Source organism: Diadema setosum, chromosome 9, assembly GCF_964275005.1.
Source record: "Diadema setosum chromosome 9, eeDiaSeto1, whole genome shotgun sequence".
NCBI lineage: Eukaryota > Metazoa > Echinodermata > Echinoidea > Diadematoida > Diadematidae > Diadema > Diadema setosum.
Window position 1 is genome coordinate 15,314,868 of NC_092693.1, and position 18,383 is coordinate 15,333,250.

Here is an 18,383-nt window from a genome sequence, read left to right on the forward strand (position 1 = left end):
AGCATTACTATATGTGGCATGTACAAATTGAACAATCAATTCACTGAGTGTTTTATATATAGATTTTACACATATGGTATACATTCAAATGCTTAACATCTTTAGATTACATATTTTTTGAACATCTGAAGATAAAACTATAGATGACTTGTCAATGCACTTGCTTTGAGTTCTACATCACAAATTGGGATACTGTGATATACAACGGAATGTGGCAAATACCCAAGTATGGTACATGTAGTTTTACGATCGCAATACAGTAGTATTTGATGTTCGACATTTCAACTGAGATCACATCAATGTGCATTGCGTAGTCATTCAAACAAACAAACAAAGAAAGCACAATTGAAGATGAACAGGAAATATGTAAAATCAAATGGAAATTGTGACTGGTGAAATTTGTCCGCATTGCACAGGGGATCACTGATAAATGTATCCATTGTTGAAGGACAAGGTTTGCAAGTTCAGACGAAAAAGTTGAAAACCGAAACCATATGTTGGACTCAGTCCTTCGAACACCTACCTCACTTGTTTTGCATGTTGTCGTAAGGAGAAGTTTCTCTAAAGCACCCCGCCAAAACACGCCTTTTAATATCTCATAGATTTCTGAGGTCTAGGTTGGTGTGTGGATACTGCTGGCTTCATCAGCGGGTAGAAGAAACTCCCAGCAAATCTTACACCATCTTTCACTTTCTCTTTCCTTGGGTCTTCACTGGTAGGAATGATCTGTCCTGGCAAAAAGAGCTGCAGTTTACCCCTTTGATGGATTTGTGCAGCATTCACGCCACAAACTGAGAAGGCACGTCTAGGTCCACTACTATAAACTCTATAATCTTTGATCTTTAGAATAGATCTTGTGAGGCAAATGAGAAGTGAATATGTGCCTAAAACAACAACTACAACAACAACAACAGGAGACTTGTGCGACTTTAATAACATCAACCCAATCACACAAAACTTTACCAAAGCAATAAGATAGAGCAATATGTGGAAGGGCAGACGATTTCATAGAGACTGAAATGAAATCATGGGTTATGTGATTCTTTTTGTTCAAGTTCAAAAACAGACATGTACAAACACATCAGCACTGTTGAGCAAACTACAGCAATGCAGTAAAGTACCACACAAGCCCATCAGTGAGGGAACACCACAACTGCATCCACCATTTTTTTTAGTCCCCCGACTTTGCATCACATGTTGAATTCTGAGTGCTCGAGACCGCCCGTTTAGCTTCAGATCTCGGGCACTGAGTTGTATCCGTCGCAGGCGTCGTATCATCTGCTCTCGGGCGCCTCAATCCAAGGTCTCCATAGATGCCACATTAGGGTCGTACATGGTGACGGAGGCTATGTGGTTATTGGGCATCACCTGTAGGCAGGGACAACAAAACTACAATTAACCCTCCATTCCCCACATTTATTACCTGTCCATACGTGTAGGCTTGTGTGTGAATTTTGTGCACATTTGGCTCATTGGCAGAGAAAGGGTTAAAGGTAATACTTAGTTCTCAGAAGGGCTCAAACTCTCATCTTCCACCATTTGGAAGTTGCTTGACCATGAAAGTTGTCTGGTTGACACGATTTGTCACGATAACAAGTTGTTTTGAAGTATCGCAAAATCAAACACGAGACCCAAGGGTCTCGCGCTCACCTGAGTATCGCATGTTCACCTTCCACCCATTACCAATCAAATTACACATAGCACTGCTGTAACTAATCGCTTACAATTTGAGAAAAGAAGATTTCCAAAGATTCCTCGATTTGGCAGTTTTACTGTCCTCCCCCCAACCCCCCCCCCCCCCCCCGACTTTGCACGACGCACGATGGACGCGGGAAAAAGAGCAATCACAATAGCTCACTTGAGCCTTTGGCTCAGGTGAGCTTAATTCGATGTAAACGTACAACCTTTATTTCCTAAAGAGCCCTCCCCCCCATTCAGCAGTAGGTGAATAGAACGTTACATGATGATTATTGATCATGCTCCAGCTATGGCATCTCTCAACAAGCTGCATGCAATTCACTCTCACATGGAAGATTGATGGATATGACAATGGCCTGGTTTGTCGCTTATATTTAATCAATTACAAAACATTACGTAGCAGCCATGATCTGACATGTTCTCAGATGTCAATACTGTTGCCATATCTTTTTGGCTAATATTTTCATTTTGGTGTTACCCAGCTGATACCAACTATCACAGCATTATTTCACACATTTTTCATGCATACATATGCATGCCCATTTTACAGCAAAAGTTGACAATTTCTGCACATGTACTGACACTATGTTTTATCTTTAATATAATTATTTTACCTGACTAAAGATTTGCTACCATACTAAAAACCAAATGCAGTCATCAAAGACAACAATGACATGCCCATGTGAAATGAAGGCAAAAAGATGACTGAACAGAAGGAAGTGTTGTGTAGCTCACTTCAAATATGAGGTTGAGGACACCGTAGCAAAATGTAGAACCAAAGGGGTTGGTGGTATTCATGGCCGACGCCCTATTCAGCACCACTGGCTTCTGGGATGCACGTATCAACCTGTGGTTCACTGAGTCCCACTGCAAACAAAGAACATTGAGGTTAATTCTTCACTGAATTTGTCTTGGGTTTATTTCAAGCTTTGATTACGGAAATTGCTTCATATTCTTTCTGAGATAAGCACAGGAAATAAGCTAGAATACAACACAGAATATGATTTATAATCATCACCATATAGTTATCAAAGCTGGTATAACTAACTAATGCTGCTTTCTACTGAGCTGATTTTAAAGGTACATGGTCCCGGTGGTTTAGTCAAATGCGTACGCGGGCGTACGGCGCAAGTTTCCTATAGAGACCTACGCTATCGACTCCTCTTTAGCGCTTATGCTGTGGCCCACTTCCCCCAAGTACGAAGAAGTCCGATCCACTGTAACCAGTGGTCCGATCACAGTTCGGCTCATGATTCGGCTGAGGGGATGACAGCTTTAGCAAACTTCTTTTGTGATGTCATAAAAAGAAACACATACGCACGCACCCTGGCATTACTACAGACTGTGTGATGCGCAGAGAAGACAACAAAGGCAACGTTACTTAGCAACACCTTTGCGCTTTACTCTTGATGACAGCTCAACTTCGGCAATCTTCGTATCAACGCTAACGCTGGTCGGCAGTATCATCAACAGCGCCCTCTACACTACCAGGACTATGCACCTTTAATGGACATGTCTTTGGTTCTATCCCAGTCTTTTATTTATTTATTTATTTATTTATTTATTCATGGTTTAAAAAATAACTGCCATGGCAGCCTAACAAGGCCGAATTGAGGTAGTTTACACAGTGATACAACATATCAAAACAATATCACATACATATTACTTATAAAAAAAACCCCACAACTTACATTACAGAACATAATAGTCATATAATAACATAACATTGCTTATTCATTTCATAACTCAATTTCCAAAGCAAAGATATAACATTAAAAAACCGTCAGACATTAAAACATTCATGTAATACAAATAAAAACAGATACAATTACACTTTTGAACACACTCGACATTTTTACACCTCACATAGACCGTACATCTCCCTTTGGCAAAAACTTTGGCACATGCATCACATATTTTCATACTCCCACAGAAGCATACACATGTATATACTCCGCATTGCATATCGCAACCCAAATATATTGCGTTTGGGTATTATGTAATCGATTCGTAAACGAATACCGGCGTTATGGATACACTTACTTCTACACCCAAGCTGACAATGCATGTTAGCACCTTCCCCTTTTTAGCTCATTTAGAGTGTGTTTATAATCACATGATGTGGACTAGTGCACATGGTATGCATTCACAGGGTTGTACCTTTAAAGATGAACAAACACATTCAAGTAAGCGACCATAGACCTGGCCAGTATAATGAGAGGAAGAAAAAATAGTAAACTTGAAGAGAGAGAGAAGAAGAAAAAAAGGTGACATTGACATCTTACATTACTGAACAGGTATAGTGATATGATAACGTTGTACTATTGCTTATTCGTTTCACAGCTCTTGTTTCCAAAACACAAATATAACAATAAAAACCGTTAGACATTAAAACATTCATAAATGCAGATAGAGACGGGTGCAATACACTCTTAACCACACTCGACATTTTTACCCCTCACATGCAGCGTACACCTCCTTTTGGCAAGAACTTTGGCACATTCATTACATATTTTCATACACCCACACAGGCATACACATTACTACTCCGCATTATAAAGCATAACCCAGATAATTGCGAAAGGGTATTATATAATCAATACGTAAACGACTATCGGCGTTGTGGACACACTTGCACTACACCTAAACAGACAATGCATGTTTGCTCCTTCCTTTTCCGCTCTTTCAGAGTGTGTTTATGATCACATGATGTAGACTAGTGCACCTGAACACATACAAGGGGCTTGATACTAACTCATACGCATGCGTAAAAGCATACGCCAGCGTTTACACACACATTATCATATGCATTCGCATATCTTTTCTGAAAGACTTCCTCCACTGCACAAGACAGAACTCTCTCCTCCAAATGTTGAAATCCCATACTCAGACAAGCTGCATCATGACTCTTTGAGCATGTCCAGTATTTCTAAATGCTTGTTAAATGGACTGTACAGTTCTGGTCGAGGTGAGGATTTAGCTTTTAACGTTTTGCGAGATATTCAGAAACCACTCTATGAGATGTCAAATAGCATGCAATTCTAAGGGGTATCAAAAGTTTATTTGATGAAAATCGGTTGTGAAATGGCCGAAATATCCAAAAACAAGGTGAAACAAAGGGATCCTAATAAAAGGCGTGGCCTGTCGCATTTTATTATCACTTTTTGATATCTCAGCCATTTGAAAACCAATTTTCATCAAATAAACGTTGAATCCTTCTTAGAATTACATGCTCTTTCATATTCCATAAGAGGTTTCTCATTATCTCACTTAGGAATGTTATAAACCTGAATCCCCACCTCAACCAGTACTGTACAGTCCCTTTAAATGATCTATTTGCCCAGCTTGTCCAACATCCATAAAAGCCATGCAAAAAATCACTTTGTGAGACAACCTTGCTACCTACATTTCTCAACCAAGTGCAGACATCAGTACATCATTAAACATTTCACTTGCAGTATTTAATATGTTATATACTCTTCCCATGAATGAGAAATCCCAGTGATGGTGGAAATGGAAGAACTCCTTATGTTGGTGGCTTCAAATGTTTGGGATGTTTAAACTAATGAGCATGATGACCCACCTTGGTGAAAGTGGTGATGGAGAGAGGCTGGTCGTATCCGTCCTCCTCCCTGTTGAACCGGGTGTTAGGCAGGAGGATCTCAAAGTTGCACCGATGGTATCTGGAAACAGCAGGAAGTTTTGTGAGATGTCACAAATGGTAGAATCAATGCCATCACATCACAGCAACAGTCATCACAACATGATCATGGTCATTATCATTACCATCATCATCACCTTTATCATCGTCATCACTGACATCATCATCACCATTGTCATCATCACCATCACCATCACCACCACCACCACCACCATCACCATCATCACCACCACCATCACCATCATCGTAACTAATACAAAACCATTATCATCACCAGCATAATCATCACCACCATAATGACTGCTAGTTTTCATCGAACATGCAATCAACAGGATAATTATTTAGAGATACTTACCTGAATGCTATTTACTTAATAGAGACATGTCAACTTGCAATCAAAGGATGCCACAGTGGGCGCAGACAAATACGAAAGAAAATCATTATCATGCATCTCCAGTAACCTGCTCTAGTATATCAGGGCCCCGTTGCTAAAAACTTTGCGTTTAAACGCAACTCCAAAAATCAAACGCAAGTCCTTCAAATCTCACGCAAATTTGCGTTTAAACGCAAGTCTGTTGCTGAAAGGACTTGCGTTTAAACGCAAGTCCTTCGCAATCAAACGCAACTTTGCGTTTGGTTCAGATCAACTGCAAAGTTGCGTTGGATTCATAATGGTCAGTAAAACTGCTTACATTGTAGCAAAAAATGCATTGTCACCACCAGTATGCCGACATTTTGTTACATTTTGATAAATGTAGCCGGTTGATAAGCTAGCCCTAACCCTACACTACTACAGAGCTGAGCGGAAACGAATGCACCCCGCCCTCCCCTTGATCGTCGTCTAACGAAGATAGCATTTACGCAAACGTACGTATTCGTGCCTAGACTATGTACGTTGTACTTGCATATATACTGGTAGTGCTACAGCTAGCTACAGCAAGGTACTAGACTATAATGCCGCATGTAGGCAACCTTGCGATGATAACCCCGCGAAATTGAAAGCATGCACTTTCTATCATAATTAGCGATATTTTCCCCACTGTAGCATAGTATTTTACGATCAAAGTTATGTAATAAAGAATAATTCACTTATGTCAGGAATATTCAAAGTGTAAACTACGAGCTGCGATAACAACGCGATCGCAAAGACTCCTTGCCAACGAACTCCTCACAACTTAAGATGATCCCATAGTCCCACTTATTGATTTCAACGTCATTTCACAGAATGTGCTTTTCTGGGACTGAAGTCGGCATGAACATGAGTTCATTAAAATTTTGCGCACATTGAGGTATCCTAGCCATTCTAATCCTGAAGAAGCATTCTGCAAAACTTCATTATTCAAGGTATTGGACACATATTTGCATATTTTACCATACTTTTCAATACTTACCGCCGTCCCTTGTTGCGATGCATACACGATGCACTTGCTGTTTGCAGGGATTTATTTCGGCTAATTTCAGACTATCATCCTCGTCCACAATGATTTTTATCAGAATAATTAACAGGAATCAAACGCAAACTGCAATCAAACGAAAGTCTCTTCTAGCAACGGAACGCAGGAATCAAACACAATTTGCGGGCGATACTTGCGTTGGATGTGAAGTTGTGTTTAAACGCAATTTGAGTTTCTAGCAACAGGGCCCAGGTCACAAGTATCTAGATATTATCTGACAGCATAAACAAATATCATGACACTCACATGTTGAAGTTGTAATGCCCTGGATAGTTTGCATGTAGAATGAACTTCTTCACACAGTGGGTGGATGCATCAAATAAGATATCCTGGTGGAATGAAAGAAGCATAACCTTCTGTCACTATGCACCTACGTGGATAGCTGACAACTTGTAAGAGCAAGATCTCATGATCCAATTGATATGGTTCCAGAAGTGTAATACAGAAAAAATGCACACTGATATAATTATCCACTTTGCTGAAGGCTGCAGTCATTTTCTTTTTGCACATACTCAATGTCATCATAATCCTTATTGAAAACAAAACAAACAAAAAATTAGAAGATTTACTTCACACTTGATATGTCCTAATGATATGAGAGCTCACAACACTTGATTAGAGAGCACATCCAAATATATTTTGGAAATCAAGTAATTACGTAACTATTTAAAAACCAAAAATCATCCATTTAACACATCCTCACAAATTCCATGGATGCAAGCAGCCCTAATGAACAGAGCTTTCTCTCTTGGAGGTTCCCACTGGAGACTACCAAAAAAGTTTGACACATTCTGGTCAATTAAGCCGTTCTGTACGGGAACCTGGTGGCCTGCGTATTAAATCTATGGGCATTACAGAATTCAGTAATGAACGGGTTAAATGGCATGCACCCACCACACCGACGGTGAAGTAGTTGTAGAAGTAATCAGAAGTCCGAGGCTGATCTTTGTGGAAGGATCTGGAATGGATCCTCATCTGCATCACAGGATGGAATCCAGCCACGGTTTGAAGACAAAAAAAAAAAAAAAACTAGAAATGTCGCTATGGCGACTGATGCCTCCGCCATAATGCATTATTCTCCCAATAGGTGTATAGTACAATGTCTTCACAATGTGTAATGACAGTTTCACATAACTGGCAGAAATATCTGGAATGTTCACTTTCCACGAACTGGCTTTGCTATAATTGTCTATTAAAGAGTGCAGGTACGCATATTTGGGGAATTGAAAATTTTTACTTGACTTCTGACCGATCTTATTATAAGTTTATGCATTGAGTATAATTTTCAAGGTATGAAGAAAGAGTGTAATTACAGTACAAAATATATCTTCTTTTTATTTGCATTTAAACCTGACCTTTGACCCTTAACATTTTACCTTTGACCTTCTGTCTAGAAATTTCCAAGAGAATCTCCATTAACCCTATTCTAACTGGGGGGGGGGGGGTCAAATTGACCCCCCCCCCTCGACGTTTCGCGCCACGATTCCGCAACGCGCAAAGATTTTGCCGCGTCGTTTCATGACTTTTTTCATTGAAGTCTCCCGCATATTTTGAGACCAAATTTGCGACGTCCGGGTACACCGTTCTGAAGTTATGCAATGTTTTGCATATGCATGTCAACCCGAAAACCGCTCAAATTCATGATTTCGTGTGCAAATCCAATGCAAACTGTGTTTTTTTTTGTTTAATTGATATAAATTAGATTATTTCAACTTTTAACCATTGAAATAAATCAATTCTAATGTAGATAAGCTTGAAAAAGTGCCTCCAACAAATTTTGGCAAAAAAACGATAGAAAACAAAAGATTGAAAAAACAATAAAATACATAAGAAATTAACAAAACAATAAAAAACAAAAGAAAATGATTTTGATTGCACTATTTTTTTACAAGAAAATTGTTTGATGTGTCTTGAGGAACTCTGACACAAAAATTTAATAATCCTTCAGTCTTTTTGATGGAGTTATAGGTGAAAATATGATTTCATGCGTTAATTTGAATAATTAATTTATTAAAAAATATGAAATCAACATTTTTCTATTGTATGACCATGTAATCTTGTAGTTGACATCCGGCTCTATGTTCAGGCAAAATTTTGCGGCGATCGCGCGATCGGCGGCCGAGATCTGAAGGGGGGGTCAAATTGACCCCCCCCCCCCAGTAAAAACTTGGTCTCAAATAGCCCAGTTAGAATAGGGTTAAGTAATACATGTACATTTATATTAAATTTTAAAACTAATGATTGCATATACTAGTATATGAGGAAACTAGTAACATTTTGAGGAGTTGAACTTGACCTTTGACCCCTGACTATTGACCCATGACCCCTAAATTCCCTAGATAATCCCTGCCAGTCAGTACATGCATATCATGTACCAAGTTCCATGAATATACATTGAACTATTTGCGAGAAAAGTGATATTGCAACATTTTCACCTAACCTTTGACCTTTTGACCTTTGACGTTATGACATGAAACTCTCTCTGGATAATCTTTACGCAGTAGTACATGTCTACACAAAGTTTCAAGAAAATAACTGCGGGCATTGCACAGATATGGGGGAAATAGCAACATTTTTAGCATTTGACCTTGACCTTTTGACCTTTGACCTCTTGCCAATGTCACTAAAATCTACTCAACTAATTGTCCCATCATACATCATCCTTGGACCAAGTTTGGTGAAAGCTGCTTCATCCAGTTTTGAGTTATCACGTAAACAGATAAATTTTAGGATTTGACCTTGATCTTTGACCTTTGACCTCTGTCCGATTTCACTGAAAAACTAATCAAGTAATTGTCCCATCATACATCATCCTCCAAGAAAGTTTGGGGAAATTTGCTCCATCAAGTCTTGAGTTATCGCGTAAACAGATACAATTTCATGATTTGACCTTGACCTTTGACCTTTGACCTTTAGCCGATTTCACCCAAAATCTAATCAAATCATTGCCCCATCATACTTCATACTTGGACCAAGTTTGGTAAAATTCCATTAAATATTACTCAAGTTATCGCGTAAACGAAAGCGGACGGACGTACGTACGGACGTACGTACGGACGTACGGACGTACGGACGTACGGACGGACAACCCGAAAACATAATGCCTCCGGCACCACTTCGTGGCGGAGGCATAAAGAGAAGAAGAAGAAGAAAATTTCGTGACTGTAAGCTTTATGAAAATCTGCACTTTTCAAAATGACTATTGGGATGTGTCTCTTCTCTGTTTACTGAGATTTATTATTTGAAAATGGGAAACAAATTTGAACCTTCAAAACAAGTCATGGCGGCTCAATTTCACTGTATCATTGAATCTAAGACTTCTGTAAATTCTAGAATCTTGAGCGTATGTTTGGGACAACAAGGATATGCCCGAGTGTTGCATACTCCTATGAGATGTCAATACAGTAAAGATGTTCGTTGTGTGGAATCATACTTTGACATAGATGAGAATGTCTGCAGAATTACAGATCAGTCCTCACAAAAATGGCTCCCTGAATTTGATGTGTTTGATTGACAAGTGTCTCAAAATCAGCCAACAACAAAGTCCTTCCTGTATATCAACAAAGAATACAGCTTAATCCCAAAGGAAGGATGAGTGAGTTAACATACAAAATTTGGAAATCAACTCATATCATATGGCTTCAGATGCTATCTCAGCAATCGTTTATATTGTTTTAAATCAATTAAGGCCAACGGTAGCCTTTCCATCTCAGTCTCTCACCTTGTCCTCCGACTTGAAGAAAATCTTGTTTGGCGCCCCCAGGCTGCCCATGACGTCTTGGCACGAGTCGCCAAAGGTCACCGTCCTCACCACGGCCTGACGTTTGGCATCAGGCGAACGACTCTGACCGGACGCTGATCACAAGAAACATGAACGGTAGCATTCAATACAATCAAAAACTGACCGGTTGGTGATTCGTGAAGTGTGAGGAACATACAGCAGGGGAGCAGACAGTAATAAGATTGGGTTCAGTCCGAAGACGAGAAGGGCTGTGCTGCACTGTGCATGCTGAAGGTTTGGTGAAAATGCCACAAACATGGTGACCATGGAATACTCAAGGTGAACGTTTACGCTTTCTCAAAGTATTTTGACTTATAAATATATTAAATGCCCAAATACGGAATTCTGTTGACAGGATTACACAGAATGGTCGCACCTCATGGTCAAAAATACTTTTCACAAGAGGTTAAATAAAGTGCACACTTGCAATGAATACCCTTTGGATGGAACATTCTGAATTTTTTCCTCCAATGCCAGTACTGGTCTTTTAAATTTCAATGAATGATGCTACTCCATTGTGGCAAATCCCTGGTTCACGTTTTGTCTCTACAGTTACTTGTAAATATGGGGCATCTCACTCTTTAGAAATTGGTGCTTCACAAATATACTAAATTTAAAGATTGATGGTCTACAGATAACTATAATGCACTTTTATGCACTTTCATTGAATTGGTACAAAATGCATGAAAGGGCAGAGGGTCATATATCTGTCTCTCTCTAATACCATATATCTAATGGTCCACATACTGGTATACATTGGTCCGTGATTGGTCATAATGCAAGCACATGACTGATGCAGCGAAGATCGAAATTGCTATTTTGTGAGCAGTGACGTTGAGCCAGGTGATGTAATTCCAGCCTTTGACTGGCTGCAGATGGTGCTAAAATTAAATGATGTGTATTTATGTACAATAATACTGCTTTGTCTTTCATTGTAATACTTTATACGCCAAAAATTTTGTAAGGTTTTAATTTTCGCTAATTTTGCGAGTCAGGTGCCATTCGCGAAATTACAGACACGCGAAATTAAAGACACACGAAAAATTGACTTTGATCTTGATATGAATGTGACGTATTGGAATGTACATTTCTCCGTTCAGTTCAGTACTCCACGATCGCGAATTTAATCACTCGTGAAATGGTTGGGAAGTCCTGATTTGCGAAAATTTAGACTCGCTAAATATATGGCGTATACAGTAGAACACTTGACAGTGTCCCTTTGGAGTTACATTTTCCTCGCAAGACAATATTTTCCCTCAGTGCTCTGTGCCTATGATTGGTATCCTGTATCCTGTTCTTACCATCAACAAGAAGATGAAACGTAAGTCCCATCGGCACGCCATCTTGCTCTATGGTCTCCACGTTCTCGCAAAAGACGTTGCCACAGAAACAGCTGCTGGGAATCGGTGGGGCCCTGCATCCACACACGGAGATGAAACAATGTATATCCTCTGCCGACATGATCCATCCAGTTAGCATACATATTAAAGATAGCTTTGCAAGTCTATCACAACTTTACTAAAAATAAAAATCTTTTTGGTCCTTTGAAATATATGTGCCATGAAGGTAACATATCAATTAAACTCTAGCTTATAATGCCTCCACCCCACAACAGAACTGAGAAATAACAATATATGTATGCCACACTGATAACATCCAAGAAATATTCATATTATAATACTTAATATTCAAATTCTTATGTTAATAAATTGTATTTATAGTTCTATGACGCAGAGGGGAGACGTGCAAACTGTTATATACTTAGTACATGCAAAAGTTGTCAAACACACCAGGACCTCATGCAGGAAAGTTCCCTTTCTTTCTTCAAATACTCCTATCATATCTGATACATGGAATATGCGTATGTGCAGAAAGGAATACCATTGGTTAATATGTTGCCAAAGGGAAATCCTCAACGTCACACAAAGGACAATTCTTGGGATACAAAATGTGTACGTCTGAAAACATTTGAACATTTGAAAGTAACAACATTTGTATTCAAAACAAACAACCTTACAATCAAAGTTAAAGAGAGAGTGAGGAAGAGATGGCTAAACAACAACAACAACAGCAGCAGCAGCAGCAGCAACAACAACACCAGCAGCAGCAGCAGCAACAGCAGCAGCAACAACAGCAGCAACAGCAGCAGCAACAACACAACAGCAGCAGCAACAGCAACAAAAGCAGTAGCAGCAACAGCAGCAGCAGTAGCAACAACAACAGCAGCAACAACAGCAACAACAACAGCAGCAGCAACAACAGCAGCAGCAACAGCAGCAGCAGCAGCAACACAACAACAGCAGCAGCAGTAGCAACAACAGCAGCAGCAACAACGACACAACAGCAGCAGCAACAACATCAACAGCAGCAGCAACAAAAGCAGTAGCAGCAACAGCAGTAGCAGCAGCAACAACAACAACAACAACCCTCCTTACTTTGATTCCGTGGGATGACTGCCACCATAGATGTAGATCTTGCTGACTTGGACCGACGTCTTGCTCGGCAGCGGTATGGAGCCCAGCCCGTGCACGCTGGGCGGCTGCGGTAAAAAGAGCAGATCTCATGAAGTTGAGAGGCAGTAGGTCAGTAATGCCAATATCATGGTGCCGTGTTATCACCTTTCTGGTTGGAATGTGGTTAACAAATTTCCATACACAATGGTGGCAAAATACAGCAACACCAAGAAAGCGAAATACACTGTAGTTAGGCACACGCATTTCAATATAGTGAAAGCAGTAGATCAGTAACTGCCTGATTGGAAATGACAATTTCAAGCAGAGTCAAATTTCTCCAAGTTTTCTAAAAATTCCCTTGAAAAGGCCATTAAAACACTCTTTGTAGCAGTCAGCAAAGTCCAACCAGACTTTTTGTATGTCAGACCTAACAATCCAGGAGATAAAACTTGCTATTTACATACAGCAAAGCATGAGATATCCATCACTTTTACACAGCATATCAACAACTCCACTAGCATCATTATACATCCTGGATGGGATATCTAAGTTTTGCTTTGATTTAAGGAAAAAACTTGCGGGCACTCAAAGTCATGGACCCAGTTTACTCATATATCATTTCTCTTTGGACGAGAGTCTGCTGTGATTTCATCAAAAACTTGGTGAGCCTTTCTTGACAAGGAAGGAGTGCTGATATTGACAGATCCAGTTTTGCTGTCGGGCAAATTTCTTTTTTATTCATATTCAAATGATTTTATTTCCATAGAAAGTAATACAAAGCAGAATAACGCTCACACGAGTACATAATATTTTAGGGAAGTTTGAATCATATAAGTTTCAACAAAACATGGATACAATATTATAACAATATCAACTTTTGTCTTTTATCTAAATAAACAAATAAGCAATACAATTTCATTTTGTAACTCTATATGGAAAAGAGGAATTCACAAAAGAAGCATAGCTTGTAAATTTTGTGAATTACTCTAGGAGATGAGAGCATCTCAAGATTCGTCAAGGATCAAGGATTCCATATCTAAGACCATCACAATGCATCAGCTGCAGGTCGTCCTTTGCAGACCAGCTTTTGCTATAATTTCAGCAAAAATCATTTGGTAATGCTACATGTTGATTAGTGCTCATATCTAGGACCTAGTTTTGCTGTCTAAGACCCCGTTTACAGTGAGTGAAAAGGCAGGGCTTGGCCGTGGCCGAGCCCGGCCTTCATTTCACTGTAAACACGCAAAAGGCCAAATGCGGTACCAAAATCGGCCGCGCATTTGGCCCAGCTCTGGAGGTAGTCTCGGCCTTTTCTCACTGTAAACACAAACTGGGCCAAATGCAGTACCAAATTTAGTCTGGCTTCCACACCCTCTGCCCATATTATTTCGCTATTTTGGATATTAACGCCCTCAACGTCGAAAACTAGTATAGTTTAAGGTGGTTATGTCCTGCAGAGGTCTTTGCCTTCGGCAAAAGCGGCGACTTTGTAGCGGGGCGGCGACTTCGTCGCTGCAGAGTCCAGTTGGTAAAGGGTTTAGAAACCAGACTATACCACATTGTGACTGGCGCCCTCCCAATAATAGTGTTTGTTTACAAGCAGAGCGCCACTACAACAAAATATTGAAAGGTTTGAAATAAAAGCCCACTGTAAACGGACAGAATTGCGTGGCTGAGTACTGCAATTAATGCCGAGGGTCTAATTGTTATCAAACCATGTTGACATTGACATGTTGATATCAGCAATTACGACCACTTGCCGAAGCAATTACGACCACTTGCTTTAATTGAGGCAAAGTTTAGATTTGACATGCCGATATCAGTGACTGCAAACAAAACTTTGCATCAAATCATGGATTTCTAATATTTCAATACTTCCATTCTAACAGACTAAGCTGAAAGAAGCAAAAGAAAGTCACACAACCATTAAAGGAGACCTCCCGGTGACTTTAAATTTGAACAACTATAAATTACTTATACCGAGTACAGAGTTTCAGAATTTATAGTGAGTGGGATGAGGAATAAGAATGTCTTCAAAATTTATAACAAATTGCAATGAACAAGGATGATGACATGGCAGCCTCACCATAAGAATGCACGAGTTGGGGCTCAAGGAAGCAGAACAAAAGAAGAAGGTATGCACACAGTAGATTCTACACAGGTAAACTGAACTAATTGTTGAGCGAGCAGTATTGTAATGGAATAACACTGCTACATTTCTGAAATATGTGAGGCTCATATGTCATGAACTCTGTTCAGCGTGATTTGTTTTCGATATTCAGAGCATTGGTTTCTGTGCTCAAGGACCACAATAAATTTCAGAAATCTGTACATGGAACTGTCGATTTATGTACTACATGATGTGAAATTATGAAAATAATTTGGAATGCCCCTTTAAAATTTTGAGGACACCCTCCCTCAGATAAGGCCAAGTAAAAAAAGAAAGTAGTTTCTCGTCCGGGTTTTTTGAGCAAGGCGATGAGGGAGGTCCTTACTATTTCATATCTTACTATTTTTTCGAGGATTGTCAAAATGAAAGTAATATGTGTTTCTCGTCCGGTAATTCTGAGAAAGGTAACGAGAGAGGGCTTTACTATTTTCTATATCCAATTTATGAAATGAAATATCACTCTGGTAGCTGTGTTATGAGAGACCAGGTCCCAAGTGTAGTCTTGCCTGCACTCTGTGCATTTTCAAACAAATATAATATGTACCATACTTGAAATGAAACTTCATGCATGCAGAAATACATTTGCTTTTTCTTTCCACTACAGATGTCAAGGGAAAATGACCATCTTAAAACTGGTATTTAGTGTTGTAATGGCATTTCTGATACCAGTGTACTTGCAATTCTGATGTATTGTGCTATTAATTGAAACAGGTATAAAACATGTCTTTCAACAAATGTACGACTGAAATAAATTCCATGATATTCAAAACACTGCTTTATTTATCATTGGTGTTTGTGACTTTTTGTGTCCACACAGCTGGTATGTATCTGCATTTCTTCACAGTACAATCATTGTAGCACATTCAACTGGAAACTGGCTTGTACAATTGCAGATGGATGTCAAAATGATACTGATATGGCATTATAGCATTAAACATTTAAAGAAGTTTCTTCATGTTCTAAAAAGACATTTGATAATCACTCATCATTTGGATGATGAATGATTGTATACCACACTACAGATGATACGACTCACGGCCGTGTCCGTGAATTTACATCGTAAAGAAAAGTATCCCGCAGAAATACGAGACAAACCAGAATCCGTGGAAAAGTTGTTTATTTTGTAGATACACCCATTTAATAATTCTACATTTGCTGGAAAAGCGCATTCATTTTATCTTCAAAATATAACAATACATCGCCGTCAGATGCAACGTTACAGAGCAGAGTGTACGGCGTACGGGCCTCTACACAGCAGCTACAGACACGCACACTTTGCCAATAAACGGTGCGGCACGGCCACTGCATTACCGTACCTTCCGACACTGCACGCACATGCACATAGTCACAATGACAGGAAAATGTATACAATTCAAACTCCATACAATCCTCACAAGCATTGGTACAGTACAATTCATCCGCCTAGATTATGAGAAACGGGAAAAAATACGAACAATGTGCGAAATACGCGTGGAATATCAGCGATTGTTCGCAAAAATGTTGCCGCTATCGCGTTCACGACGTACCGAGTGCGCTGTACATCACAGCCCAGGCCCGCCCGCGGCCCGCCCATCCAACTACAGTTCGACTGCTTTGTGGAGCAGTGTGAAATGCATGCGTTTATACGCACAAGCTACAGCTGTACTACAGCTAAGTAGAGGACGCAAGGCGTAATTAGACATGAGACATCACCATTGGTAGGTGAATATTATTGTCAATTTCTTTTTTTCGGCGGCCGAAAAAATAGTAAATATCAAAAAAGTCGATTCGGCAACTGAAAATCGATGCGGGCGGGGAGCGGGCTGGGACAAGAATTATGCATTTCTTGGTATTTTCAGCGCCATTTTGAAAATAGTAAATAGTAAAAAAATCGATGCGGCGGCCAAAATCGATGCGCGCGAGGACGAGAAACTGGTTTCTTTTTTTACTTGGCCTAATCTCTTTCCCTTCCCTATTCTTTTCCCTCCTAGACAGCAATTCTAAATTTGTACTCTCAATCTCATCTGTGTCTATGAATCATATCATCTCTTACATCTGCGCTTCTCAATGAAGGCATAATTTACCATTTGCAGATGAAACAAAAACCCAGCATTAGTGCTTCAAAATACTTCTAAAATGTGAGTTAGGGATAGAAACAACCAATGTAAAAATTTCAACCAGTATAATCGATGTCGAGTATTGTTAAATATACAAAATGTGAACAATAGTTATAATAAAAATGTTTCCAGACTAAACCACCTACAGTAATAGTTTAATGAGAAAAACAGAGATATCTCCTTATATTTTAAGCTTTACTGCAAAAATTTCATATCATTATGGTAGGATGATTTGTGATACAACTGACCTACATGTATGCATCAAAAGTGATATCTTGAACATTTTTTTAAATCCCTGCTCCCAAAGGAAAACAGGACCTTTCACCTTTTTAACTCAAGGCCCACTTTGGCTCCTACATAGTTTTTCAGGTTCAGTTTCATCTGTAGATCGAATGCAAATCTTTTTCATTTTTTTTTTTTTTGGGGGGGGGGGAGGCATAACAGCCCACCAACAAGACCTTCATGGCCCACTGGTTGAGAAGCACTACGTCTTCAATACATGACAACAAATAATGTGGGCATGATGTAGAATTTCTGATTTTGTTGTGCGTTGCAAACTACATGTCATGAGCTGTACTACAGTATTTTTCTTTTCTGCTTATCTGTGTGTATGGATTACGGTAAATGTCGATATTTTCGTGTGATTAATTTTTTGTGCTGAGCGGCTCAAAAACATATTCGCGGGTTGTTGAATTTATGCTGCACAATTGTCAACCCATTCACAATGTGAAGAGAAAATTGCGAAGATATTTTCGCAGGTTTTAGAATTCGTGCTAGCCAGAAGTAGCGCGAGATCGCAAATATTAATATACCGCGAACATTTCTGCGTTTACAATACAGTACATCTGCAACACGACAGCAAATGAGGCATGATGTAGAATACCAGACTTTGTTGTAGGTTACAGACTACATGAGCTGTCTTACGCTATTTGTATTCTGCTCTGAGAACATTTGTGACCCTGCACCACAAAACCAACAAAAAGTCGCCAGATATGGATTTTTAGTTACGGGCAGATTCTGAAAGAGTAGACTCTAAGCTTTAAAATGATGTATAACTCAATTCAAAATGG

General features: G+C 39.4%; 1 protein-coding gene across 1 annotated transcript in view; it reads right to left on the reverse strand.

Annotated features, from left to right (window-relative positions):
• Positions 1-286: 286 nt before the first annotated feature.
• Positions 287-18,383, reverse strand: part of LOC140232487 (phagosome assembly factor 1-like) — a 41,263-nt gene continuing 23,166 nt past the window's right edge. The window contains exons 7-14 of the mRNA XM_072312581.1: positions 13,030-13,133; positions 11,896-12,008; positions 10,535-10,668; positions 7,708-7,788; positions 7,060-7,142; positions 5,282-5,381; positions 2,434-2,565; positions 287-1,368 (exon numbers count right to left, since the gene is read on the reverse strand). Coding sequence (XP_072168682.1) covers positions 1,294-1,368; positions 2,434-2,565; positions 5,282-5,381; positions 7,060-7,142; positions 7,708-7,788; positions 10,535-10,668; positions 11,896-12,008; positions 13,030-13,133 — 822 coding nt within the window. The 3' untranslated portion in view covers positions 287-1,293. The remainder of the gene's footprint in view (positions 1,369-2,433; positions 2,566-5,281; positions 5,382-7,059; positions 7,143-7,707; positions 7,789-10,534; positions 10,669-11,895; positions 12,009-13,029; positions 13,134-18,383) is intronic.